We start from the raw sequence: 27,418 nt of genomic DNA on the forward strand, positions 1-27,418 counted from the left end.
AGAGAATGCCCATGCGCACTGTAGTCCAGGGGAGGAGTCACCTATCTCGCGATACTTCGAAGACTCTTCCAGGACAACAAGGTGCAAACATCCGGACCCAACACTAGGCGGCCATCTATGCTAAGATATGAATGTCAGCAGCCCTACATGCCAAGAACAGATGCATACTGGTAAGTAGCATTTTCCTTATTAGCACATCCACCTCATTTAAAACAGTCCAAATTTAAATCGATGTGTTGAAATTGCTGAGACATCTTGCTCAGCCCTAGAGGCCACTGTAGCTTAGATTTCAAAGATCAAGTGAATCATTTTACCGGGAAGGAGATTGAGCCACATGAATATTTCATGGATCCCTCGTACAGGTAAATAACTGATTTCCTATCCAGCTTTTGGTCTTTGATATATTCACATGGTTGGATCAGAATAGCACGCAGTACATCATAATAAAGTTGGATGCAGACTTACCTTTTCTGAAAGAAATGGCGGAGTGCTGTCTGCCCACTGCAGAGTTGACGGATGTGTTTGCATCCAGACAGTTGTGCGTTGTGCGTGTTTGCCTGCTGTTCCACATGACTGCAAGACAGATGTTCTGCAAAATCACTCTGTTCTAGAGTGACTCATTTAGCGCCATGCTTTTGTTGAAATGCATCCTCATTCTGCCCCGTAATGTATACTTCGCCTTGTTCTGGCAGAAAGTAATGCAGATTTTACAGTTCCCTGTTTGAACAGGAGTCAGTCTCTTCTTGAATGGCTGCAGGACACAACCAGCTAGTCATATGGCCAGATGTCTTGTTTTATCCGTGTAAAATCTGATGCAACTGCGTACATCTAGAGAGGGCAGAGACTTTTCTGCTGATATATGATTAGGAAGAAACCAGCAATGAATAACTGGGCCATTCAGGTAAATTTGTAGGCACTTTCGGCATGAACTTTGGGTTGATTCACAGGCTGATCTTGCCCTCCACCGATCTTGGAATGGGCTCCTTTATTTTAAACTCTTGCAACTCCCCATCTCTTTGCTAACGTGAGGGCAAGTAAAAGTGCTGATTTCCTGGAAAGGAACTTTGCGTACTTCATGGATTGGTTCTAAGAGTGGCAGCATGAATTGGCTTAATATAGCGTTCAGCTCGTAAGGCCAAAAAAAAAGTAAAGACTTGGAAGCTATGCCATTCATTTGCTGTAATCGGTGGACAGCAGTATACCTAGCTAATTAACAGAACATAGGCTAGACTAGCCTGAAGAAAACTTGTGGTGAATAAAAAGGGAACTAACAAAGGATGTGCATCCCTACAGGTGAAGTGGAGCGTATGATGCACCACTGCCTGACTTTAGAACCTGACTGGGCTATAAAAAATTAACTGATTCTGGTCTTGCCACAGGATGGTTTGAATTCCACATGCTGAGAAAGGAAAAGAGCATCTTTGAACTGTAACTAGCTTCAGCAGGCTATGAATACCTTGTCTTCCCTGCATATAGGTGATGTGAGGGAGCAGATGTCCAGATTATAGGGAGTATAAGTATTCTTTGAGTGAGTGGTATGCTCTTTAAACCATGACTGGGTGAGTGAATAAGATTGGACTTGAGCTTCAGGGATAACTTCACAGCTTTCCCTACGAACTGCCTTCTAAAGCACAAGTGGCCATAATTGAGCCATAGAAATCTTACATTTTTCAAGCTTGATTGTTCTGTTGTCACTGCTGTTGGGAGTTTAAGCCCTTTTCATTTATTTTGTAGTACCGTTCCAAGGACCAATCTACACTCATGGTGAGACCCAAGCACCGCTGCCTCCTCAGGGCATGATCGTTCAGCCAGAAATGCACCTCCCTCATCCAGGTCTGTGAGCTTAAGGCTTCCATACTAGAGTTGTTCTGCGGGAGCATAGTGAATCAAATGTTTGTGTGAGCTATTTGAGGATGCACATTACATACATACATACGTGTGGTAGCATTTGATTGTTACGTCAATCATATTAATATATTTGTTTGAATATTGATGTTTGTGAAAGTTGGCTTAAGTGGGAGTGCTTGTAATTCCAACATTTGTTTACAGAATCATACACTCTAGGGCAATAGTACAGTGAATTCTCCTACATATAACCTCTTACAGAAGAGTCTGAACAGAACAAACCTCCCTGGTATGTATGATAAGAGTTGAGACTTCGAAAGACAAGTCGACACTCCAGTGGATGCGGCAGAGGCAACATCGTTGCAAGGTGGCGTGTCTCACACATTTCAGTCATATCTTCAACCATGTGCCGTAGAAGCGTACCAACTTTTAAAAGGCCATTTCTTTCACTGTCGGTCCCGTTCTATAAAGTGGGCTTTGCAGAAGTACAGTAATCAAAAACCTACATAAACATCCTTCTCTTCAGTGCTAAACTCTATAGGGCGTTGCCTTATTATTTGACGTGAATCCAGTTGGCTATTTCACAAAAATCTGTCGGGTGTAGATGTACCTCAGTAATTGCCGTATTGATGACCCTTTTACCACTCCTTATTTTGTCTGTTTCTACCTTTCAATGCTTGTTTTTATTCCCATGATCTTTTTCTGATGTAACCAGCTGTATTCGGCCTATTCTATAGCACCTGTCTACCTCTTTGTCCTGAATACCTTCACTGCCCAAGTGGCTAGATTTGAACTATAGAATGACATTAACAAATACACTGTACTTCGTGTGATGTACAAGTCTGAATTCCTATTAAATACCATATCGCTAATTAAAAGGGACTGCAGTTGTGACGACGTTGATTGGGAGTAAAGTTTGACACTGCTGAGTTTCCTATCACTTGTAGGTCAAGGAAACTCTTCTTAGACTCTAAATTAGTACCCCTGATTTTGGAGTAGTAACATAGAAGGATTTGATTGTGTGTTACTGTTTAAATAAGAGGGAAAATGGTTCTCACTTGTATTAGATTTCATTATAACCAATATTGTATTAGTATTAAACAGCAGAATTGTGGCATGTGGGTTAAACCCTTTGTAGTGTCAAAGAGGTATTCATACTCACTTGTAGGCATCTAATGTCCTCCTTCCTATTACAACAACCATAACCTAGTGGCAAACCTCTATTTTGGCATTAATATTGAAGAGACTACACAAGGAGGAACAGGAGAGCTTCAGTCCTCCTACAGGTTGGCTTTGACCTTGTGGTTTGTTCCTTCAAAGCCTATTAGTGTTTTTATTTTCCCCAAGCTTCTTATCCAGGTTCTCATGTTGTGCTGCCCCATAATGGTGATACTAGCCAGTGTGGCTAAAACAAGTAAATTATCGGATGTCCACTGTTCTTCCCGCCCCTGCGATTCCTTATATACGTATAGGATAAATATTGGGGTTGTTCTAATCATTAACCTCCCCTCTCTTTCTTCCAGAGATGTTCCAGCAGACTTTCTTCCTCAAAGTTCCTTTGGTCTCCCTTGTAGTGTCTGTTTCCTTCTAATTCCAGATCTCTGAAGGAGGGTGAGGGTGTAACCTGTCAATGAATGGCTTGGGTGAAATTAAAAACATTTTATGAAAATTATCTTAGCAACATTTTTCTACCCACAATCTAAGTTCAGTAATGAATTAGGATTTAAGGAGAATTTTGCAATAATTGATTATTTTTTTATTTTTTGTTTTTAGGCTGACCCCTAGGTCTTAATTGTCATTTAGTCAGTCTTATGCAGATAGCAAAGATGCCATGGCCGCTGTATAAAATACCATTTTAGAACTGCATAGATAGTGTAGGTTACTTAGCCGATCTTACTGCTACTCATTGCACATCCATGCCTCGTAGACTCCAAGGAACTTTTTGCAGGTGACTTGGATAATGTTAGATATTGACTTTCCAGCATTTCAAAGGTGTGGTTCAGACAAACTCTGCTGCAGCTTTATCTTACAACAGTTTCACTTATGAACTACAACTGCACAGCTTTACCGGTGCATTGCCTAAATGTTAGATATGCAAGTGAGAGTTCGCTAATAAACTCCATGTCTAGGGGTGAAACCATATATTGAGGTTTCGAAGACTTCTAATTTCCTGACTGAAAATAAACCAGAAATAAATTGAATAATCAATTAGATGCAATTTTCTACAGATTATGATCTTGGGTGGGTTTATGAAAGGCTCGCACACCTGTTCTTATTTTGTTCTGTGATAATTTACCTTGGTTTCAATCCAGAGATGCAGACTTGCTTGAGCTTCTGGTAATATTTCTGACGTCAAGGTGTAACGTCTTGAGTTTGAGCAAATGAGTCAAAACTCTGTTAAACTCAGTTATTGTCTTTTTCTATTGCAGGTTTACACCCACACCAGTCAGCTCCTCCTCTGACTAATCCAGGTTTATATCCTCCTTCAGTGTCTCTTTCCCCTGGACAGCCTCCCCCCCAACAGCTGCTGCCACCCCCTTATTTCTCTCCACCAGGTGTGATGAATTATGGGACTCCAAGTTATCCCTATGCTCCTGGGGCATTGCAAGGACCACCACCGCCACCACCCCCGCCTCATCTATATCCTAACCCACAGGTATGTGATCACTAAAGAGGTGGCAAGTGCTGCATCAAACCCAAGAATGTGGTCCAGTGGGAAATATTGTTGTGGCAAAGTGTGATAGTATGGTATTCGGAATTTCTACTGAGTCCCAGCCCTCTTATTATATGTAGGTCAGCAAGTGAATTAATATATCCATTACATAGATCTGTGTTCTCTGGAGACCCTGTTTCAATACTGATTGGTCCATTTAACTATTCCTTCTCCGAAGGTGCTTGAATGGCTTAATGTTGGGTAATAGTAACACCTATTCCTTAAAACGCAACAAATGCATATGCTGTAGTAGAAAGTCCTTAACGTACTTATACTTATGGGCACTTGATGTTAACTTTTGTAGCTGTCAGTCAACATACAATGGCAGAGTTATTGGTAAATGTACTGGGCTTGGGAACTGGATATTACTCCCTGGAACCTGTTTCTTCCAGCTTTGGGCATGGTGTTGCCTTTTGATTCATATTTTTTTAATAGATTTTCCCTCTGCATTAGGTGGGGCCCTTAGAATCCTTGCGCCTCCAATCACCTTTTAGGTCGCAACCTACCAGACAGCACAGCTGTCAAGTATGCGAAAGGCATCTTGGGGAATTTCAAAAAGTTGACCTGAGAATGCATTCTGCTAGTTGCTTGCCATTGGCTTTGTTACTTACATTTGCTTGCCTGTCATTTTCTGGATTGGGCCATCCAGGTTCACGTCCTCTCTCCCTTGCCAAAACCTTATGTTCGAGGCATATGAGATCCAGATAGCACACTTAGCATTCGATCGCCACCTGGTGTTGGGCTCGGATGATTGCATGTTGTTGTCTTCTTGGAAGAAGTCTTTGTAGTCACGAGATAGGTGACTCCTACCTTGGACAATCGTGCGCATGGGCTTCGGCTCCATCCTTAGATTGTTTTTTTCCGCCACTATGTTCGGATGAAAGTTTTCCGCTCCGGCTAGAAATAGACTTTTCAAGCACTTTGAAGCGCAAAAAACTTCCCAAAACTCTCCAAACTACTCTCGATATCGACTAACATTGTTTTGACTCCATCAGCTCGATCCCGGTCGTCAACGCGGGCCGTTGGGCCTATCCACGCCGTCAGGCCTACACCACATGGAAAGGACGCCATTCAAGAAATGCCTCGGGTGTGGGGCAAAGTTACCACACAGTGACCACCACGAGGTCTGTAACCTGTGCTTATCGCCAGAACACGACGAATCCAGCTGTACAGCCTGCGTGTCCTTTCGATCCAAGAAAACCATCCGAGATCGAAGGGCCCGTCGACACAACATGCAGAGATCAGCTCTGGAACCGGTGGATGTCGACGAGGAGGTTCCGCTCGTTCCCGAAGAAGAATCCGATGATCTCCAGATCGTATCAGAGGCAGACGACTCGGATGACTCCATACCATCGGGTCAGCGCGTGAGTACTACTGCCCCTGCACCACACACAGCACCCAGATAGAAGGCAAAGGTCAACACTCCGCCTCCGGGGCCCAGTCGCGACCGAAAATTCACTTCGACAGCCCCGCCATCGAGCCCGGGTCCGAGGAAAATAACTAAGCCTTCCAGTAGCTCGGTTCCGAGCAAGCCGCACGTGCCGATCCCACCAGCTCCCTCGGCACCGAAACCGAAAGAATTCTCTGCTCCGAAACCGTCGACTTCTAAAGACAAGGGTAGGAAGCCAGCGTCCGACGCCTCGAAGCCAAAGAGACCAGCTTCCACTCCGAAGACATCATCTTCGATGCCGAAACCGACAAGGCCTGATTCCGATGCGCGAAAGCCCTCGAAACAGCCTACCACACCGAAAACAACACCTTCGGTGCCAAAAATTACGCCAAAGGACACTGTAACCACTCCTAAGGCTAAAGACAAGCAGCAACCTCGTCCGGTACCGAAAAAATCGATGCCGACAAAGGTTTCTCAAGGAGAAGAACTCTTCCAGCCAGATCCTCTCCAAAAGAAGATCTACATTGACCCAAAGACAGGTTACATGTCCACTACACCACACAAGAAGAGGAAGGCAGATGACACACCCACACCTGTGGCTCCTGCCAAGTAGGACTCTGCCACATCCCCTATGCACCCTTCTTCACCAATACTTCCTTCTCCTTTATCTCCTGCTCCTCCTAACACTTCACCACAAATGTCTCCTTCTTATTCTCCTCTGTTACCTCCACACTCACCTGAAAGTGATGATGAGTATAGTTTAGGAGGAGGGATAGACACAGAGGAGCCTTTCCCAGACCCTACACATGATACAGACTGGGAGTACCCAAACCCACAGGATATACCAGACATTCCTGACTCAGTCATACCCATCAAAACCTTCTCCCCCAGAAGCTAACATTGGCTTTGGGCACCTATTGAACAGAGCTGCCATGTACCATAAGGTCACTATGCATTCTGATGAGGCAGAGAAGGATTTTCTGTTAGACACATTCGAACAATCGCAAAGATCTGTTCAAATTCTTCCCATGATCAAAGGGGTCATCAAACATGCTACAGAAGTTTTTAAAGACCCTGTACGTACTAGGATTTTAAACCCTAGAATTGAGAAAAAATATAGGCCTGCCCCTACAGATCCTACCTACATTAAGGGACAACTACCATTAGATTCATTAGTTGTATCAAATGCTAAGAAGAGAGCAAACTCACAAACTTCAGGTGAAGCACCGCCACCTGACAAAGAATCCAAGGTCATAGATGCCTCAGGCAAAAGAATAGCTGCGCTAGCTACCAACATATGGCGTATAGCTAATACACAAGCCCTACTTTCCCGATATGATAGGGCTCATTATGACCAGTTAGAGAAACTGCTAGAACATCTACCTGACCAATATAGGACACAGGCAAATGATCTTATACAGGAAGGCAAGCTTATCTCAAATGCCTCAATCAAGTGCGCACTAGATTTAGCAGATACTGCATCTAGAGCTGTAAATACCAGTGTCGTACTTAGAAGACATGCGTGGCTACGTATTTCAGGGTTGAAACAGGAAGTCCAAACTACCATTTTAAACCAACCATTTAATCAAAACCAATTGTTTGGTCCTGAAGTAGACACAGCACTTGAAAAAATGAAGGATACAGACACCGCCAAATCTATGGGGGCTCTACAGTCCACACAAACTAGAGGTTCCTTTCGTCGCTCCTTTTATAGAGGGGGCTCCAAACAAACAGGTGCGGATAATACAACATCCTTCAAATCTAACACACAAACATCCTCTAACAAGGGATACTTTAGAGGAGGATATAGAGGAAATAACAAAGGAAGAGGTTGTGGTAACAACAGTAATCGAACCTCTTCCGCCTCAAAACAATGACTTTCCTCTGCTCCCCCAACAGCATTCCACGCCTGTGGGTGGCAGATTAACGCAATTCCTGCCTGTCTGGAACTCCATCACATCAGACAAGTGGGTAAGACAGATTATCCAGTATGGCTACTGCCTAGAATTTACAGCAACCCCTCCACACATACCACCCAGACAGCATCCAATGTCTGCAGAACACCTTACTCTGCTCAAAGTTCTGTCACTTCTACAAAAGGACGCAATACAATTAGTTCCTTTACAAGAACAAAAAGGGGCAGGGGTTTACTCGCTGTACTTTCTAATTCCCAAGAAGGACGGGATACTAAGACCAATTCTCGACCTCAGGCCCCTCGACCATTACATTCAGTCAGATCATTTTCATATGATCACTTTGCAACAAGTGCTCCCACTGCTGCAACAGGGCGATTTCCTCACAACACTAGACCTAAAGGACGCCTATTTCCACATTCCTATACATCCTGCTCACAGGAAGTATATAAGGTTTGTACTGGAAGGACAACATTATCAGTTCAAGGTCCTTCCATTCGGAGTGACAACGGCACCACGAGTATTCACAAAGTGCCTAGCAGTAGTAGCAGCACATCTCAGAAGACAACAAATACATGTCTTCTCTTATCTGGACGACTGGCTCATAAAAGCAAAAGCAAAATCATTCAGCCAGTGTGTTCAACACACACATCAGACAATTCAAACATTACATGACTTAGGGTTCACAATCAACTACACCAAGTCGCATCTGCAACCCTCTCATATACAACAGTATCTAGGGGCTACAATAAACACGTCTACAGCTCTAGCGTATCCCAGTCCAGCAAGGATACAGAGCATTCAAGCCTTAGTCACAGTTTTTCAACAGCAACACTCTCTGCAAGCCAGAGTGTTCATGAGACTAATAGGCATGATGGCATCTTGCATCTTCTTAGTGCCAGATGCATGACTGCAAATGCGTCCGATACAGGAATGCCTAGCACAACAGTGGAAGAACCAGGCTCAAGGTCAACTAACAGACCTGGTGTTGGTACACAGCCGCACACATCGCTCTCTGCAGTGGTGGAACACCAAAAACGTGACAAAAGGGCGGCCGTTCCTTGAACCTGTTCTGCAACTAGTGCTCACAGCAGACGCATCCCTCACAGGATGGGGAGCCCATCTCCTACATCATACAACTCAAGGACAATGGAACAGTCAACAAAAATTGTTCCATATCAACCATCTAGAGCTGCTATCCATATTCGTAGCACTCAAAACATTCGAAGTACAAGTACAGAACAAAGCTGTCTTGATCCAGACGGACAACATTACAGCCATGTATTATATACAAAAACAAGGAGGGACACACACTCTACCACTGTCCCAGCTTGCACAAGACATTTGGAGATGGGCCATTCCACAAAACATATATCTGTTGGCAGAGCACCTTCCAGGAGTTCACAATCAGATAGCAGATCTGTTGAGTCGGCAGACACAACAAATTCACGAATGGGAACTACATACACGGGTTCTTCAACCATTCTTTCGCAAGTGGGGTCATCCAGACATAGATCTGTTCGCCACACAAGAAAACGCAAAATGCCCAACCTTCGCCGCCAGGTTTCCACACCCGCAGTCCAAGGGCAATGCAATATGGATGAACTGGTCAGGCAGATTTGCGTACGCTTTTCCGACAATACCACTAATACCACTAGTAGTACGCAAGCTTAGACAACAGTCTCTCAAACTAATCCTAGTAGCTCCCATATGGGCATGCCAACCATGGTTCACCACACAACTAGAACTGTCTCTAGTTCCACAGCAAAAGCTACAACTGACTCCATCCCTGCTAACACAGAACCATGGAGACATCAGACATCCAGACCCAAATCAACTGAATTTGGCGATCTGGCTCCTGAAGTCTTAGAGTTCGGTTATCTTAACCTACCACCAGACTGTATGAACATTATTAAAGAGGCCAGGAGACCTACTACCAGAGCTTGCTATGCCGCTAAATGGAAGAGGTTTGCCATTTACTGCAACAATAACCAAATTGATCCCCATGATGCTTACATCCAGAATATCATTTGTTACCTTTTACATTTACAAAGGTGTAACTTAGCATATTCATCCATACGCTTACATCTTGCAGCAATTGCAGCATATTTACAAAATAGAGAACATTTGTCTCTTTTCAGAATGCCTGCAATTAAAGCATTTATGGAAGGATTAAAGAGAATCATTCCTCCCAGGTTGCCACCGTCTCCAGTATGGAACCTAAACGTTGTTCTTACAAGACTCCTGGGACCCCCTTTCGAGCCTTTACATAAATGTGAACTACAATTCCTTACATGGAAAACAGCTTTCCTTATTGCTATTACCTCCCTTAGAAGAGTAAGTGAGATACAAGCATTTACAGTACAAGAACCCTTTTTACAATCACATCGTAACAAAGTGGTCTTACGAACTAATCCAAAATTCCTTCCAAAAGTCATAACTCCTTTTCATTTAAACCAATCTGTCGAGTTACCTGTGTTTTTCCAAAACCCAGACTCTGTGGCAGAAAGGGCTCTACATACATTAGTTGTTAAAAGAGCTCTTCTCTACTATATAGATAGAACTAAGTCTTTATGAAAAACAAAACAATTGTTTGTGTCTTTCTCTCCACCGCACAAAGGCAACCCCATCTCTAAAGGTGGAATTGCAAGGTGGATTGTAAAATGTATACAAATATGCTATCAAAAAGCAAAACGTACATTAACAGTTCCTCCTAGAGCGCACTCAACACGCAAACTAGGAGCCTCTATGGCTTTCTTAGGAAACATCCCCCTAGAGGACATATGCAAAGCAGCAACATGGCCTACAACACACACCTTCACTAAAGACTACTGTGTTGATGTGCAAGCCAAGCAGCAAGCTGCAGTAGGCCAAGCTGTCCTTAAGACTCTTTTTCAAACAACTGCAACAGATACAGGTGACCACCGCTAGGGGAGACACTGCTGCACAATCGATGCTAAGTGTACTATCTGCAGCTCATATGCCTCGAACTGAAAATGCTACTTACCAGTATGCATCTGTTCTTGGCATGTAGAGCTGCAGAGTAGTACACGCCCTCCCGCCTCCCCGGGACCTGTATCTGTTCCAGTTTTATCTTACTTAGATGCACACGCATGGACATCTTTTCTTTACTTCTACGAACTCCATCATTTCCCATCATGGCGAAAAACAATCTAAGGATGGAGCTGATGCCCATGCACACTACTGTCCAAGGGAGGAGTCACCTATCTCGTGACTACAAAGACTTCTTCCAAGAAGACAACAACATGCAATCATCCGAGCCCAACACCAGGTGGCGATTTAATGCTAAGTGTACTACTCTGCAGCTCTACATGCCAAGAACAGATGCATACTGGTAAGTAGCATTTTCCTTATCTATATCCGTCAGAGAGCTGCCTTTCTGTAAACAGGCCTGTAAATCTTGTTCTTATCTCTTCACATTTGCTGGGCATTCAGAGACTGAGTTCAAATGTCAAGCTGTGTCTTCGAAGTAGCCTGGTGTTTATCCAGTATTGTATCTTTCATAGATTCGCAAGTATGATTTTTCCCAGTCCTCATGGTAGGAGATCCACGGTATCAGTAATATAAGCAGTGTCAAAGCATTAGCGGTAAAACCCCATTGAAGACAATATACACTGGTAGCCAATTCACATTGTTTTAAAACATCCAAACTTCAACTAATCAGAGTAGAGACCCTGAAGCACTCTCTCTGCAGTGCTGCCATACCCCAGATTTCCTACCGATTGTCTAGTGTTTGGGAGTCACCCCGAGCTCAGCTCAGTCAGTGTTTAAGATGCTCCTCTTTTGCCCTGTAAACTATCCAGTTACCCCTCAAACCTCCAAGAAACATCTGGGGTCCTGGGAATTTGATTTTGTGATTACTTTGATCATGTCTGAGGGTTCCAAAAAAGGCTGTTCAGACCTGTGGGAAGTCTGGGCTCTTCTCTGAAGACCCCCACAAGGAATCATTATATTGCCTATTACCTCAGCACAAGCCAAAAGGGTGCAAATACGTCTGCACTTTTCAGCCAAGACCCTCAGAGATTGTGAGGCTAGACTGCTTATTTGGTTGCAGAAAAAGAAGACTCACTCCGATTCTGAGTGTAAATAGAACGGTCATTTCTCCTCAAGGAAGAGAAAAGAGGGGGCGTCCTCCTCTGACAGACTCGGAGATCTAAGTCTCATAGTAGGGAGACCAGTAGTAAGAGGTCAAGGAGCAAGGATCGGGTTGGTCCTTCTCCCTCTCATGAAAAACCCTTCTCACCTTCGTCTGCTCCTTCTACTCCATTCAAAGAGCCATTGGCGAAGAAAACCCACCCGTTGATGGATCCATCAACTAAGATCACCCTGTTGACGATGGCAGCTTAGACTACAGCGACGACCAGAATGACAACAACCTTCTCCTCGTCCACGAAGACTTTAAAAGGTGCTGATGATGGCACGAATTTTGTCGACAGCTACTGCAGCACCATTAACCTCCTCTGATCTTCCCTTGCAGAGGATTCCACTCTGGGCTATGTCGTAGACTACCTCGTTGACTGCAACAAAAGATAAGTTCTACCAAGAGTATGACATTATCTGTGCCCTACAACTTTTCTAATATGTTCTCTTTGTTACCAGTGCACCTGTTCGAAATGCCGGAGATGGGATGAAAGCCTTTCAGGTCATCCTATAGTCCATCTCAGCTGAACATCAAATGTCAGGAGACTGAGGATGAAGAGGCAGAACAGGATCAACCTATGTCTTTGGAGGGTGATTTTTCATTCACTGACCAGGGCCATCAGTCAGCACAGAAGTGCAATACTTTTCTTGAGCACTATCCATAGGAGGAACCATATGAGGCGCAACATCAGGCACAGGGATAATCAATGGTGGTATTACTGACTTTAGTTCCATTATCAATGTCTATTATAAGAGGTTCACAGACGCCAGTGTTCTGACTCAACAACCACCTCCAGGACAGAACATTCCAGAGGTTGCCTCTACTCCAAGACACCCTTCTAGGCCTCACAGAGAAAGACCTGTGCTACCAACTATCACCAAAAGTGACACCTTAGCGGACTGTGACAGTGCCCAGCAGCCTGGGGAAGGAGAAATGCTGGCTGATGTAGGGGGATCATCCTGAATGGGATGATGATTGTTCCCTTTTCAGCTTCACCCATTCTTCCAGTGCCGGATTTCCTGCCAGCAGATATTTGTAGATGCCACAATATTCTGGAAAGATCATTAAAGTGCTTTAATCTTCCTCTCCCTGTGAAGCATACTGAATGCTTTTTAAATGATTTCAAAGTGGCGGTCCAGTTCTCAAGGAGATCCATCCCTATAGTGGATTTTATTTGGTAGGAGGTATATAAACTTTTGAAAACACCAGCTTTAGTGTCTGTCATCCGTTATCCGTAAGCTGGACAAAAAAATACAAGGCGCTGAATAATTTGCCAACTTGCCTTATTGGCAACCCTGACCGGACTCTGTCATAATGCAGGCGGCTCAGGCAAGCAAAGATTACATCGACACAGTACACAGCCCCTCCTGACCAAGAAGGACGCATACTGGGCAACATTGGCAAAAGATTCTCTTCCATGACAGAGACCTGTATTAGAGCCTCCAACACTTTAGCCATCCTTGGGAGTTATGACAGTCCGATGTGGTCTGACTGTCATCACTCATAAAGTACCTCCCAGAGGACAATAAGAAGGCCCGCTAAATCCTAATGGAAGGGGAGACTGCCGCATTTTAAATAATAGATTTAGCCATGGACATTTGATCCACAACCTTATGGCAGATGGCGGGGGCTGCAGTTTTGGGTCGGCAAGGATGGCTGAAGGCGACCGTGTTTTTCCCAGAGGTTCAACCAAAGGTCCTCTGTATGTCCTTAGGTGAGAAGTGCGTGGACAATGCCTTGCAGTCCATAAAATTGGACACTGAGACTGCTCGTTCACTAGGCACTGTGCAGCAAATGACATTCAGTCTTTTCGAAGCAGAGGCCAATTTTCTTCCCGGCTGTCGTTTCAACAGCCCAGATCCTAACTCTACTTGCAGCCGGGTTTTCGTGCGCCATACTCGACCCAACAATCTCACAGGCTTACAGCAGCATTTGCCTACTGTAGGCAAACAGCGACCGACGTCCTTCAGCTGCAGGAAAGTTTCAAGACAATTCCAGGAGGCAATGATGTGAAGCAGGCACCTGCTGCCTCAGACCCACTTAAATTAAGCAATCCTGTATCCCAATTCTTTAATCACTGGAAGCTCTTCTCTTCCGGCAGATGGGTGTTAGATATAGTCCAGCATGGTCACACAAAGGCTGCCAATCTCCCTCTGCGCAAGTTTCGCATCGTCATCTGGCAACTTTCAAGAGGGAAATTTGGTGGCTTCTATCCAAAGATGCGATAGAGGAAGTACCTCCGAATCAGCACAACTTCGGATTTTATTCCAACTGCTTTCTCATCTGAAAGAAGACAAGATAATGAAGGCTGGTAATGGATCTTAGACTCTTGAAAAAGTTCATCAAGGAACAGCCCTTCAGAATTGTATCCATTCAAGAGATCCTACAACTAACCTCCCTGAATATGTGGGACTCATACATTCATATCCCCATGCTTCCGAAGCTCTGGAAATTTCTAAGATTCGAGGTGGCAGGGTGCCATTACCAATTTAAGGTGCTCACTTTTGGGTTAAGATAGTCTCCCAGAGTCTTTACCAAATGCATGCCTGGAAGAAACGCCTGGGTCGTTTGCCTGAGCTGACAACATCGTGAATATAACAATTTCACATCTCGCCTGTCATATACTTGAGATGTTAACCCTCTGTTCATTACCAATGACACACTAAAATAGCTGACAGGACAGCCCGGAGATATTGTTGAGCAAAATGGCTGAACACCCCAACAATAAGGGGAAGAGGCACTCCCCCAATAGGGGTCAATCTGTCCACAGACTGATAGCATCCCGGGGAGATCTAACATCATCCACAACAACTGATCTACAAGAACTGAAGTAGGACTAAAAGCAAAATACATAGAAAGGGAAACAGGACCACAACAATCAGCCCACAGTGAATGGAGATAGAAATAGGACTGCACAGCTGCCTATGTGATTCTATTCAAAGAAGGCGGCTGTGAGAAGTTGGCCTGATGTGCAGTGTTCACTATTCTAGTGATCACTATATATCAGTCCAAACAACCCTTATTGATGATTGGTTGTAAGTCAACCTTATAGACCAGCTATCCTAGTAGCATGGATACGAGCAGTCTAAGGCTAAGACTCTAGAGGGCGTGTTAAGCCAGCTGTTTTACCATCACATTACCCCTTGAACACCCAGTGAAAGGACACCACACAAGTGTTATGAAAATAAACAATGTATTTATTAGAATCACAACAACCCTGTACTCTTTATGAGGACAGGGTGCTAAGCACACAACAAAACTCTTATGAAAATACTTAAGTTAGCACGTTATACACAAATGCCCGAGGGGCACGAAAAACCATATACTTTAAAAGTGGAATGCGAAATTACTAGCAGGTAAGTACAGTACTAATAGGCTTTGGAATCGCTAGGACTTGACTAGGGAATCGTTAGATTACTTCTAGGAGACCTAGGGGACTCGGGTGCAGAGTGTGCACTCTCACGCGGGATGCGGGACAAAGTCTATGGAAGCTAGTAAAGGCAAAGTTAGTGTTCACGGGCGAACCCGACCTGGTAGGAAGAAAACGACAGTGGATCCTGACCCTAGGATAGTGAGGCTATGCTGGGACACCGAAGTGCCGAAGTTACCTAGCCCAGGGGCTGCAGCTGCATAGGTCTGAAAAGACGTCGGGGATCTCGTTGCCGGACCAGGAGCCTGGAAGGAAGAAGTTGCTGACAGGCGACCAGTGAAGAAAAGTTCGATGGATCCAAGCCTGGATCAAGGAAGAAGAAAACCTGAAAGCAGAGGGGACCAAGTTCTTGAATCACTAGCCAGTGATTAAGGGGGCACCAGGATGGCACCGGGCGAAGTCACCGCAGTCAGGTGAGTGGGCGCTGCTGGGCTCTGCAGTCTCTCGGACCAGGAGGCGTTGTCGGCGACCAGGATGGAGGTGCGAGCTGTCCCACGAAGGTTCTTGCTGTCGACGTCGCTGGACCCAGGATTGGGCAACAAGTCTTGGCAAATGCAAGGTCCACGCGGTGGACCTAAAATGGCGTCTTGGGCGGACCAGGAGGGTCCAGGGTACTTCTCCGATGGAGGGAAGCAAGGGCCAGTCTGGAGCAACCAGACTAGCAGCAGAAATGTCGGGCGTCGTCGGGAAGGCCACAAGCCAGCGGGCTAGTAGCCAAACAACGCGGTGAGCAGCCAAAAGCAGAAGGGCCCCACGCAGATCGTGGAGATGCTGGGGGGCTGCACTTCGGTGCTGGAGCTGCTCAGGGTCGGGGCTTCTCGGACCCCAAAGCACTCACCAGGAATTCACTCGGCGGGCTTGCTGGAAAGAAGTCGTGCAGTCTTGCAGATGGCCGGTCCCTTGAGGTCTCGTCGCACCCACGGTTCTCAGCTGGGCTGTAGAGGTGGGTAGAGGTCAGAGGTGCCAGGGAAGCCGGTTCTCGTCGAGCTGGGCAGTCTTGATCCGGAGGAGAGACTTGCAGCAGACCGCAGTGTTCTTAAGATGGTGCCTGCGGATGCAGGGTGACTACTCCTTAGTCACAAGGGAGAAATCTTAGGAAGAAGTCTTGAGTTCCTTTCGTGGAAAGTAGTTTCAGGATTCAAAGATGATCTGATTTGGAAGGGGGCCAGTTCCTACCTTTATCCTGTAAAAAGGGGCTGGCACGCGACTAAGTCCTGCCCTATGGGTGGGACTAGGAGGGGGGTGGTTACACCCACTTCCTTGGCGGGCTTTTCCCCAGCACAGGGTCTGGAGTGACCCTGGAACTGGTTCCAGCCAGCCTATGCACAGTGAGCACCAGGGTGCCACGTGCAGTCACCTTCCTCTAAAGCCCTGCCTACCTGGAATACACAAAACCCTGTCTGGGACGGTGCTGGCACCGCCCCTGGCAGGAAACCCTTTGTCCTTATCTCCTGCTCTGGGAGGACTCCCAGCAGCAGGAGGGCAGACTTGTGTCTCGGTGGCAGCATCCATTTTGTGGATGCTAAGGCTCTGTCTGACTTTTAACCGGGTTATAGGTTACATGCATGTCGTGTCCCTCTAGAAGGGTGGAATGCTAACCCCGTCGCCAGAATTGGCGAGGGGTTAGTATTCCAATTCGTATGACACCTTACTCGACATGTTTTGATAAAGCGATACCAGAGTTGGCATTTAACCGCGAGGATTATAATGCACTTAAGAGTATATGGTATGCGATATCATGGAAACGGCTAAGGGATGGGTCCCGAAAGCCGCAGACAGGCTCAGCTCATGCTAGAGCACCATCTCACACGATTCCAAGCACTCTGCCTTCAGGATTGTTAAGGCCTGCCATAGGAGTGACTGATAGGAGATCTGTGTGTCCATTTTAGGGTTAGATATAGGTATACTATATCTAAAGCAAAGGGTGAGTACACCACCTGCCCCAGCTGTCGTGCAGCCAGTTGTGTCAGTTTTAGTTAGTCAATCCAGGGGTGGCATAATACATGCTTCAGCCCCTGGGAGACTTCTGGGTGCACCTCAGCCCTGGGTACAGGGACTTGGAGAGGGCCCAGTGCCAATTCAGTACCTGAGTACAATTTGGATAGAGAGAACAGCTAGGCTGTGGGTCTGATTAGCAGGCCCACAGCCAGGGAAAGTCGTAAACCAGTGCAGCAAAAAGCAAAAATCTGGGTGATCATAGGATTGCAGACCCTACTCTCCTACAGCGGCCATATTGGAACGGCTCCACTACAGGGATACATCATACATCCTACGTCCTCAAACCCCATTACCCAAAAATCGCAGGTCAGAATTTACATATAACTCTGCTAACCTATATTCCGCCTATAGACCTAACTATCCAATACTTTACCTTTTTGCCCACCACCATTATACCCCTCAGACCTTCCCTATCCCTTCCCTTAGCATACTTCTCACGAGACACCAATAGCACATTCTAGGAAACTTTTGTGTACCTCCTCTTACCCTCCCTAATTATTACCCAACCTCCACTACAGGTGACACCTGCCCCCACACCAACCATCGTCCCTAAGCCCCAGTCCACTCATCCCCCCGTACCCACCTCCCTAAACCCAACCCCACAACGCATGTCACCTCTATCCACCCCGACAGCCCACTCATCTCACACATTCACACCCCTCCCAACCCCACTCCCACCCGCCACATACCTCAAACCAGGCCTGACTTCATTGCATGCATCTACATCCACGCCCATAACACAGCCACGTACCCCACCCGTACCCGCACAAAACTCCAAACTTGATGAGATCATGATCTAATTGAATCAAATAAAAGAAGAACTCCAAACTCTCAATGATCGTTTCTCGACACAATCTTGGGGAGCTAGAGCCACAAGACACCTCAAATCTAGCGGGTCAAGGAACCAATTAACAACCAATGCGAATCTCCATTGCCCCACCTGGCCCTCAATCCCCGCCTATAATAACTCTTCCCGACCAATCAGAAGCTCCAATCCGCTCTCAGAGAATGATGTACTCTCTCTGGTGCGTTCATATGATCCTTCCCCCATGAAACCCTTTGTTCCCGCCTCATCGTTGATCCCTACTATCCCCCCCAATCCGCATAGAACCACTAAATCAAACATTAGAGGAATCACAGACTATAACCTCAAAAGAATCCCAATCACCCAGGAACCTTCCTCCAACCTCTTCTCGCCCAAACTTAAATGTATACTCCTAAACTGCAGATCGGCCTCTAGACATAGGCGATCTTATCCTCACTCAAGAACCAGACATGATATTACTAACCGAAACCTGGCTAAAGGAATCCTCCACACCAATCATTGACATTCTTGTACCACCTAATTACAACATCATCAGACTAGACAGAACTGATCAGTCGGGGGGGGGGGGGGGGGTATTGCCTGCATACATCGTAATAATATTTCAGTAAATAGAGCCATTTCCCCAGTATTCCTGTCCTGTGAATACATATGTCTCGACATCATCAGTAATGACAAACACATCTGCTCTCTGCACATCATCTATCAACCGCCAGACGGGAACCTCACTTTCACCGAACACTTCATGGAACTGGTATCCTCAAACACGGGGCGACAAAATATTCAAATATTCCTTGGAGACTTCAATCTCCACTGGTTAACAGTCTCAAGAACTTCCTAGTTGACCTAGACCTAACCCAATTCTGCAACTCCCCCACTCACGATAAAGGTTCGATCCTGGACCTAATAATCTCAAAAAAGACTCCATTCAACTAGGGTCGATCCAACCGTGTGATTGGTCAGACCATCACATTATCACCTTCGCCATTAAGGAAATTGTGAAACTGACCTCCGCTCAATCCACAAGACCAAAAGTGTGGAAAAGAGACCTGAAAAAAATCAACCCCAACACTCTGCCATTCTCCTGTTACAACCGACTGTTACCCCTTGCCGGGTCTTCCGATGTACACAATCTCACCAATCATTACCTCTCTACCATGACCTCGTTAACAAATGAGGTAGCACCTCTTCACTTAAAAAGACCCTCGATAAAAGTTTCCAAACCCTGGTACAACGGAATACTTAATGAGGACAGGTGTTCACTCAGAACTTCTGAACGTGCTTGGAGATCGATGCCATCCGCCAATCACCTCAAGATTCTCAGAACAAAGAGAAATGCATACTTCTGAAAGATTAAATGCACCAAAGCTGACTTTTTCAGCCGACCACTTGACCAGGCAAGAAATCATCCCTAAAAACTTTTCGAACTTATCAAATCCCAATCGAAGGTGGCTCCTCATCGTCCACAAGACATAACGTATCCGCAGCCAAACTGCGAAGAGTTCTCCACCTTCTTCACTCTGAAGACCGATACCATCAAGAACAACCTCCTAATTGATCTAGGCTTATATGCAAGACCGCATCCACAAACCCCCCCCAGCACTCCCAACTGCACCATGCCAACTGACATCAAAGCCTAACCAAAAGAACGAGGCAGCCTGGTCCTCATTTACCACCTACTCTGAAGAAAATATTGGCAAAATTCTCAGTGCCCTGAACCCGGCCAATCACTTCATGGACCCACTTCCTGCAAATGCAGTCAAAGACCTAACTCCTCTGCTTCTACCTCTCTGGATCCAAGATCTTAAACAGTTCACTTCAACAAGGTTGCATCCCAGATTGCCTTATGGTAGGCCAAGTATCACCTATTCTAAAGAAGCCTATCGCCGACCCCACGGACCTTAACAACTATCGTCCTATTTCCAATATTCCCACCTTGGCCAAGCTCTTGGAAAAATGTGTGCATCTACAACTAACAAAGCATATTGATCAATTTGACCTCCTTAACAAAAAACAATCGGGCTTCCGGGCAGGTCATAGCACCAAATCAGCCATGACACACATAATTGACGACGCACTGCGAATCCTCGATCAAAATGGTTCCTGCTTACTCATTCTTCTAGACCTCTCCTCAGCCTTCGATATGGTCAAACATGAGAATCTATTAAACCTCCTGGAAGTTGGTCTACCTCATTTCTCCAAAATCGGACACAACAATTTGAAGTCAGTAAATCACTGTCCAAGCCAGGCCCAGTTACTTTGGGAGTCCCACAAGGGTCCTCACTATCCCCTACACTGTTTAATCCTTGTATGGAACCACTCACCGAAATTTTACGTATCTCGAACGTGCAATATCACATGTATGCAGACGACACGCAACTATACCTTAAGATCCACACCTTAGAGGGCATCAAATTGCTCAATACAACGCTTAGAAATACCCAAGCCTGGCTGGCAGAAAATCATCTCAAATTGAATGCCTTTAAGACTGAATTCCTTCTAATAGCTCCACCTGCACAAATCCCCACAGTGGAAGATTGGATGAAACACATTACGGCACTTAACGTGCAAGCCACCATTATGGACTCGGCGAAGTCACTAAGAATAACACTGGACAGCAACCTTAACATGCAAAAACATATCAGCAGTGCTACAAGGGGAGCAAACTTCCAGATACACACACTGCGGAAGCTGAAACCCTTCCTACCACACAATGACTTCAAGCAAGCAGTACAATCTCTAATTATTCCCAGAGTAGAATACGGATGTGTCTATCTATGCGGTCTACCCAAAGCTTCGACGGCTCCATTACGAGCCTCATTTAAAGAATGGTGATGGATTAAACCCAGATCAGTTGACTGGGGGTGAGTGTTTGATTTGCTCAAACGCTCCGTCCATCATCCCCTTTTGTATCGCTTCATTTAACGCAGCATCAAGACTCATAACTGGCTTTAAACGAAGTTCCCACATTTCCCCGAATCTGCAATCCCTGAACTGATTACCCTTGGACGCCAGAATTCATCTGAAAATAGCTTGCATGATGCACAAAGCCATGCATCACAATGCACCCAGCTACCTAGCACAGAAGCTGACAATCTCGGGTGGGATCAGACCCTCAAGAAATGCAGAAAAAATGCTTCTGAAACCACAAAAATTCAATAAGAAAAAAACATATAACCAAACCTTCTCTGGGATGGCACCTAGAATTTGGAATGCCTTACCCCCAGAAACCAGACTCAACCCTTCCACTGCCTCATTCAAAAAGGATGTAAAAGCCATCCTCATGGCCAAATTCACATGAATAGGGTCCATAGAAACCCTCAACTTGAACGGGATAAAGACCCTTGTAAGCAACCTTTGCACCATATCGTCCCTCGGTCTCACACTACGAGACAGACTGTATGTCGCTTCATACTTATTTGCTTATTACACCCCTGTACATTTGTTTTTGATTTGCTGTTCTATTTTTGATGTATAAGTAACATTTATTTATTGTACAGCGCTCTGTAATCCGCCAGGATCTTGTTCGCGCTCTATAAAACCTTCAAATAAATAAATGTGGCGTATTTTCTCAGACGTTCAGGACACTAGGCAGCATCTAAAAATGCTTGAAACTCCTTAGCACACAAATTCATATCATACTGTAAGTCTATACATGTGTGTTTCCACCAGACATTAATCATGCAAACATTAATAATTGAGATCCTTGTCATTCAGGGTTGTCGATGGGTGTTATTTATTTCAGGAGAGGTCACAGCCAACACGTGTTTCGTCGATAGGGAATGTAACCCTCGACTTTTTCAAGGCTGTTAGAAGAAAAGTGACGTTGTAATAATCAAACTATGATCTTTTCATACCATTTATAGTACATAGAGATATATTTTGTTAATAGGAATACTGTGCGCAGGTGGTGATAAACATCTTACACACTGCAAATATATTTAAGGTAGAGACATTTCAGGTGTATGTTTAGTTTCACATTAGCCATTTGGTATATATACAACATACTTCCTTAATACCAGAAGTTATTGGGACCCATTATGAAAATGGAGACACCTGTGGATCATTACCAGAACGTGCTGTTAAGTTTTTTATGTGCACGGTGGTCCTATTGTAGAAGGTGGTGCCGTGTTGATCAACTTAGATCCAAAGTGACATGCATAAATATAAATAGTGCTCGGGGTACCTATTCTCCGAAATGATTCTTTTTCAGTATTTAAAAATAAATAAAGGAAAATAATTTATTCAGATCCAGTCTGAAACGTTATAGGTGTGTTCACATTTCTTGCGTTTTAAACGTGTTCGTTTTAGTCTACTTACATTCGATGAGGTGATATTTCCAACCCTCAAAGGGGTTCTGTTAGGGGACTTATTCTTGCGATGAAATATTCTTCTGTTTGAAACCGGAGTATCGGTTGTAGATATGGCAGCTGAAAGTTAATTCAATTCTTTGTTTTAATTTAATGTTTATATTTAATTCATTAGTATTTTAACGTTTTAGCTTTCCAGTCAGTTAGCGTGATTTAACAAAAGCAGCTTACTCTGCCCCATTCTGTAACCCGTGCTGTTTAGGTTCATGCGATAAATTCCCTTTCACTATATTTGGATTTTATTAAAAAAAGAGTCAGTGATTGCTAGCTAGTCAGTTATTCGCTCCGTTTACAAAAGTTTACGGTGTAGACTGGAGCTGACCCACTTTGTATATATTTCTTAAATTACGGACATTTTCAATGCCGCTATATTTTACTGCATATCTCGTTTTTTTAAAATAAAATATGAAAGGACCAAATTCGCAGTAGCGTGGTTAAGCCACAGCTACTTCGCATGTGTTTGTATCTTACCTTTCGCTGCTAGCGTTCAGGATCTTCCGTATCTGTCCCCGCTGCCGTTGCTATACTGCAGTCCTCTCTTCCCCGAGTTGGCTCCTTCTATTTGAGAACTCGAATAGTTCCTTGTCACATGACCCTGGTAACTTCCGGTATGCCGGTAGTTTTGTGTTCTGGGTTTTGTTTCGTAGTTTTTAGGTGAACACGGCGGCCATCTTAGCCTCTTTAAAAGTGTCCATAGTTTTAATGACCCCCATACATTTGTTCGCTATTCTATTTCATTATCTCTCAGTGAGTTATCTAATCGACTGTTATTTACGAGATTATGTTGCAAGTAATTCCAAGTGCATTTTGTGATTTCCTAATTATTTCAGGAGCTATGCTATGCTAGTATCCATATGCATATACTGGTATTATGTTTGTCACAATTGGCGGTGGTGACTAACCATGCTCTATTACGTGATTAGTGTTCAGTTTTACCATTATTGTGTTTAATAATTGAAAGTGTAAGTGAATTTTGGGTCTTTGTCACATTCTAAGACTGTTATTATATTTTAGTCATATCGTGAGGTGTCTTACTAATTCGTTTCTTTGGTGATGTGCTACGAAGTGGGCCATTAATGTTGTGAAGGTGAGGTTTCTCCATTTAGAGTGGGTACCGTACAGAATTGTGTGCCACAAAGACCCAAAATTCACTTACACTTTCAATTATTAAACACAATAATGGTAAAACTAAACACTAATCACGTAATAGAGCATGGTTAGTCACCACCGCCAATTGTGACAAACATAATACCAGTATATGCATATGGATACTAGCATAGCATAGCTCCTGAAATAATTAGGAAATCACAAAATGCATTTGGAATTACTTGCGACATAATCTCGTAAATAACAGTCGATTAGATAACTCACTGAGAGGTTAATGAAATATAATAGCGAACAAATGTATGGGGGTCATTAAAACTATGGACACTTTTAAAGAGGCTAAGATGGCTGCCGTGTTCACCTAAAAACTACGAAACAAAACCCAGAACACAAAACTACTGGCATACCGGAAGTTACCAGGGTCATGTGACAAGGAACTATTCGAGTTCTCAAATAGAAGGAGCCAACTCGGGGAAGAGAGGACTGCAGTATAGCAACGGCAGCGGGGACAGATACGGAAGATCCTGAACGCTAGCAGCGAAAGGTAAGATACAAACACATGCGAAGTAGCTGTGGCTTAACCACGCTACTGCGAATTTGGTCCTTTCATATTTTATTTTAAAAAAACGAGATATGCAGTAAAATATAGCAGCATTGAAAATGTCCGTAATTTAAGAAATATATACAAAGCGGGTCAGCTCCAGTCTACACCGTAAACTTTTGTAAACGGAGCGAATAACTGACTAGCTAGCAATCACTGACTCTCTTTTTTTAATAAAATCCAAATATAGTGAAAGGGAATTTATCGCATGAACCTAAACAGCACGGGTTACAGAATGGGGCAGAGTAAGCGGCTTTTGTTAAATCACGCTAACTGACTGGAAAGCTAAAACGTTAAAATAATAATGAATTAAATATAAACATAAAATTAAAACAAAGAATTGAATTAACTTTCAGCTGCCATATCTACAACCGATACTCCGGTTTCAAACAGAAGAATATTTCATCGCAAGAATAAGTCCCCTAACAGAACCCCTTTGAGGGTTGGAAATATCACCTCATCGAATGTAAGTAGACTAAAACGAACACGTTTAAAACGCAAGAAATGTGAACACACCTATAACGTTTCAGATTGGATCTGATTAAAATATTTTCCTTTATTTATTTTCAATACAGAAAAAGAATCGTTTCGGAGAATAGGTACCCCGAGCACTATTTATATTTATGCATGTCACTTTGGATCTAAGTTGATCAACACGGCACCACCTTCTACAATAGGACCACCATGCACATAAAAAACTTAACAGCACGTTCTGGTAATGATCCACAGGTGTCTCCATTTTCATAATGGGTCCCAATAACTTCTGGTATTAAGGAAGTATGCTGTATATATACCAAATGGCTAATGTGAAACTAAACATACACCTGAAATGTCTCTACCTTAAATATATTTGCACAGTGTGTAAGATGTTTATCACCACCTGCGCACAGTATTCCTATTAACAAAATGTATCTCTATGTACTATAAATGGTATGAAAAGATCATAGTTTGATTATTACAACGTCACTTTTCTTATAACAGCCTTGAAAAAGTCGAGGGTTACATTCCCTATCGACGAAACACGTGTTGGCTGTGACGTCTCCTGAAATAAATAACACCCATCGACAACCCTGAATGACAAGGATCTCAATTATTAATGTTTGCATGATTAATGTCTGGTGGAAACACACATGTATAGACTTACAGTATGATATGAATTCGTGTGCTAAGGAGTTTCAAGCATTTGGTGGCCCTGGCCGAATTTAGAAGAGGAAGTGTGGTTCTCTTCTCCCTATAGCACCGTCTACCATATAGAGCTGAAATAAAGAAAAGTGTATATTCCCTTAGAGCGCCAATACCTAGTATAATACCACCAATCGAGCTCAGTAAGCATCTAAAAATGCAGCAACACTTGGAAATCTGGGTTTAGCTGGTGTGTAAGGACAAAAGGTTATCGATTATTATCCCCCCTGGACCGGCCATGAATAAAGCCGGACTGGTCAGGACGGACCATTCTTGGGATCAATGAAAGTAGTCTATTTGCCAAGACCTTGACAAGAATCTTGCTGTCTACGTTAATAAGTGAGGGTACAATAAGACTCTCACCTAGTTGGAGGTTTATCTGGTTTGAGAAGTGTGATTATAATAGACTCCCGCTGTCATCAGTAGGAGACCTGTGTGAAACAGCTCTTCATAGACAGTTTAAAATATGGGAGACATCTCCTCAACATATGTTTTATAGAATTCAACTGGAAGGTCATCACTCCCTGGGGCTTCCCTGCTGTTTATAATAACTCATTTAGTCTCTCTAGCCGTTCGGGCTGACCGAGAAGCTGCCGTTCCGCCTAATCCAACCTTGCCATGGTCAGCCTATTTAAATAAGTAGACATGTCCGCAGGAGCTGCCAGCGATTTTGAGGTGTACATACGCTGAAAGAATAACAAATTCCTGTAATATGTCCGTGGGGTCGTACACAGATTTCCCATCAGATGTGTCAAGGCTGTAAACCTGATTAGCACCCCATATGGGTTTGAGTATCATAACAAGAGTATGCTCTGGCCTATCGCCCTCTCCTCCATACCTTCTAGCTTGAGAGTGTTTGCCCAGAAACTTCACCTCCCTTTCAGCCTCTTCCTGAAACTCGGGTAGGAATGAATGCCTATCATCTAAGAGGCTATTGTCCTTGGAGTCATTATATCGTAGCTCCAGGGAGAAAAGTTAATGTTCTAGCTTCGCGAGTCTACCTCTTATGGATTTGAGGATACCATGCCCAGTTAGCTCTACACTCCCCACCGAATCATTTTCAGGGCTTCCCAAAAAGTGATAACTGAATTTACTGAGCCCTCATTTAGTGTAACATAACTGTTGATGGCAGCCCAAATCTCTTCCTTAAATGCAGTATCTAGTAAATGTTTGGGTTGAAGATGCCATAACGGTCAGCACATCCATCTGTTTGATAGGGCAATTTGCAATGTCACTGGGGAATGGTCAGATAAAGTTCTGGGTAGGTGCTGGATACTTTTGTCCATCCCAGAACATCACACGATCCAACCCAGAAATAAAGCCGTGAGAAGGGGTCATGGACAGACGATTAGAAGGTGTATTCTTGAGACCCACCATGTAGAGATTACCAGAGATCAATCATATCAAACTGTACCATAGTGGCAAGAAAGGCTGCACGAGGCTTGGTAATGCGACGCTTGTGGTGATCAGAGCAGTCTGATTCAATGTCCAGAACAAGATTATCGTCTCCCCTCCAGATAATTGAACTTGGGTCAACTGTCAAACAGTGCTTAAGGACGGACTGGAAAAATCAGGGCTGTGCACATTGGCCCATGCATATTTAGTAGTGTGATATGTGTATAACCAATAAGGCCCTGCACCAGGTGATATCAACTCTGGGTCAGTTATGGACGTGAGATGTGGGAATGGTACCTGCTTATGTATGATAATGGCAACTCCCCTAGAATAGAAGGAGTAGGACACTTAAGTATTGAAAGGGGCCCCATGTAGTAAGTAGCCGCGACTTTCTTCCAGGCAATAAATGAGTCTCCTACAAATATAATATCCACCTAATGCCAGTTGAGACAGGCCATGTCTGCATTTTCAAGGATTAAATAAGGCCGCGGA

The 27,418-nt window shown here is 44.2% G+C and overlaps 1 protein-coding gene across 4 annotated transcripts in view; it reads left to right on the top strand.

Annotated features, from left to right (window-relative positions):
• Positions 1 to 27,418, top strand: part of CASC3 (CASC3 exon junction complex subunit) — a 458,504-nt gene that overhangs the window by 296,899 nt on the left and 134,187 nt on the right. For all 4 annotated transcript variants that reach the window (XM_078645688.1, XM_078645689.1, XM_078645690.1 and 1 more), the window contains exons 10-11: positions 1,735 to 1,833; positions 4,275 to 4,501. In XM_078645688.1, coding sequence (XP_078501814.1) covers positions 1,735 to 1,833; positions 4,275 to 4,501 — 326 coding nt within the window. The remainder of the gene's footprint in view (positions 1 to 1,734; positions 1,834 to 4,274; positions 4,502 to 27,418) is intronic.

Source organism: Lissotriton helveticus, chromosome 5_1 (genome assembly GCF_964261635.1).
Source record: "Lissotriton helveticus chromosome 5_1, aLisHel1.1, whole genome shotgun sequence".
Taxonomy (NCBI): Eukaryota; Metazoa; Chordata; class Amphibia; order Caudata; family Salamandridae; genus Lissotriton; species Lissotriton helveticus.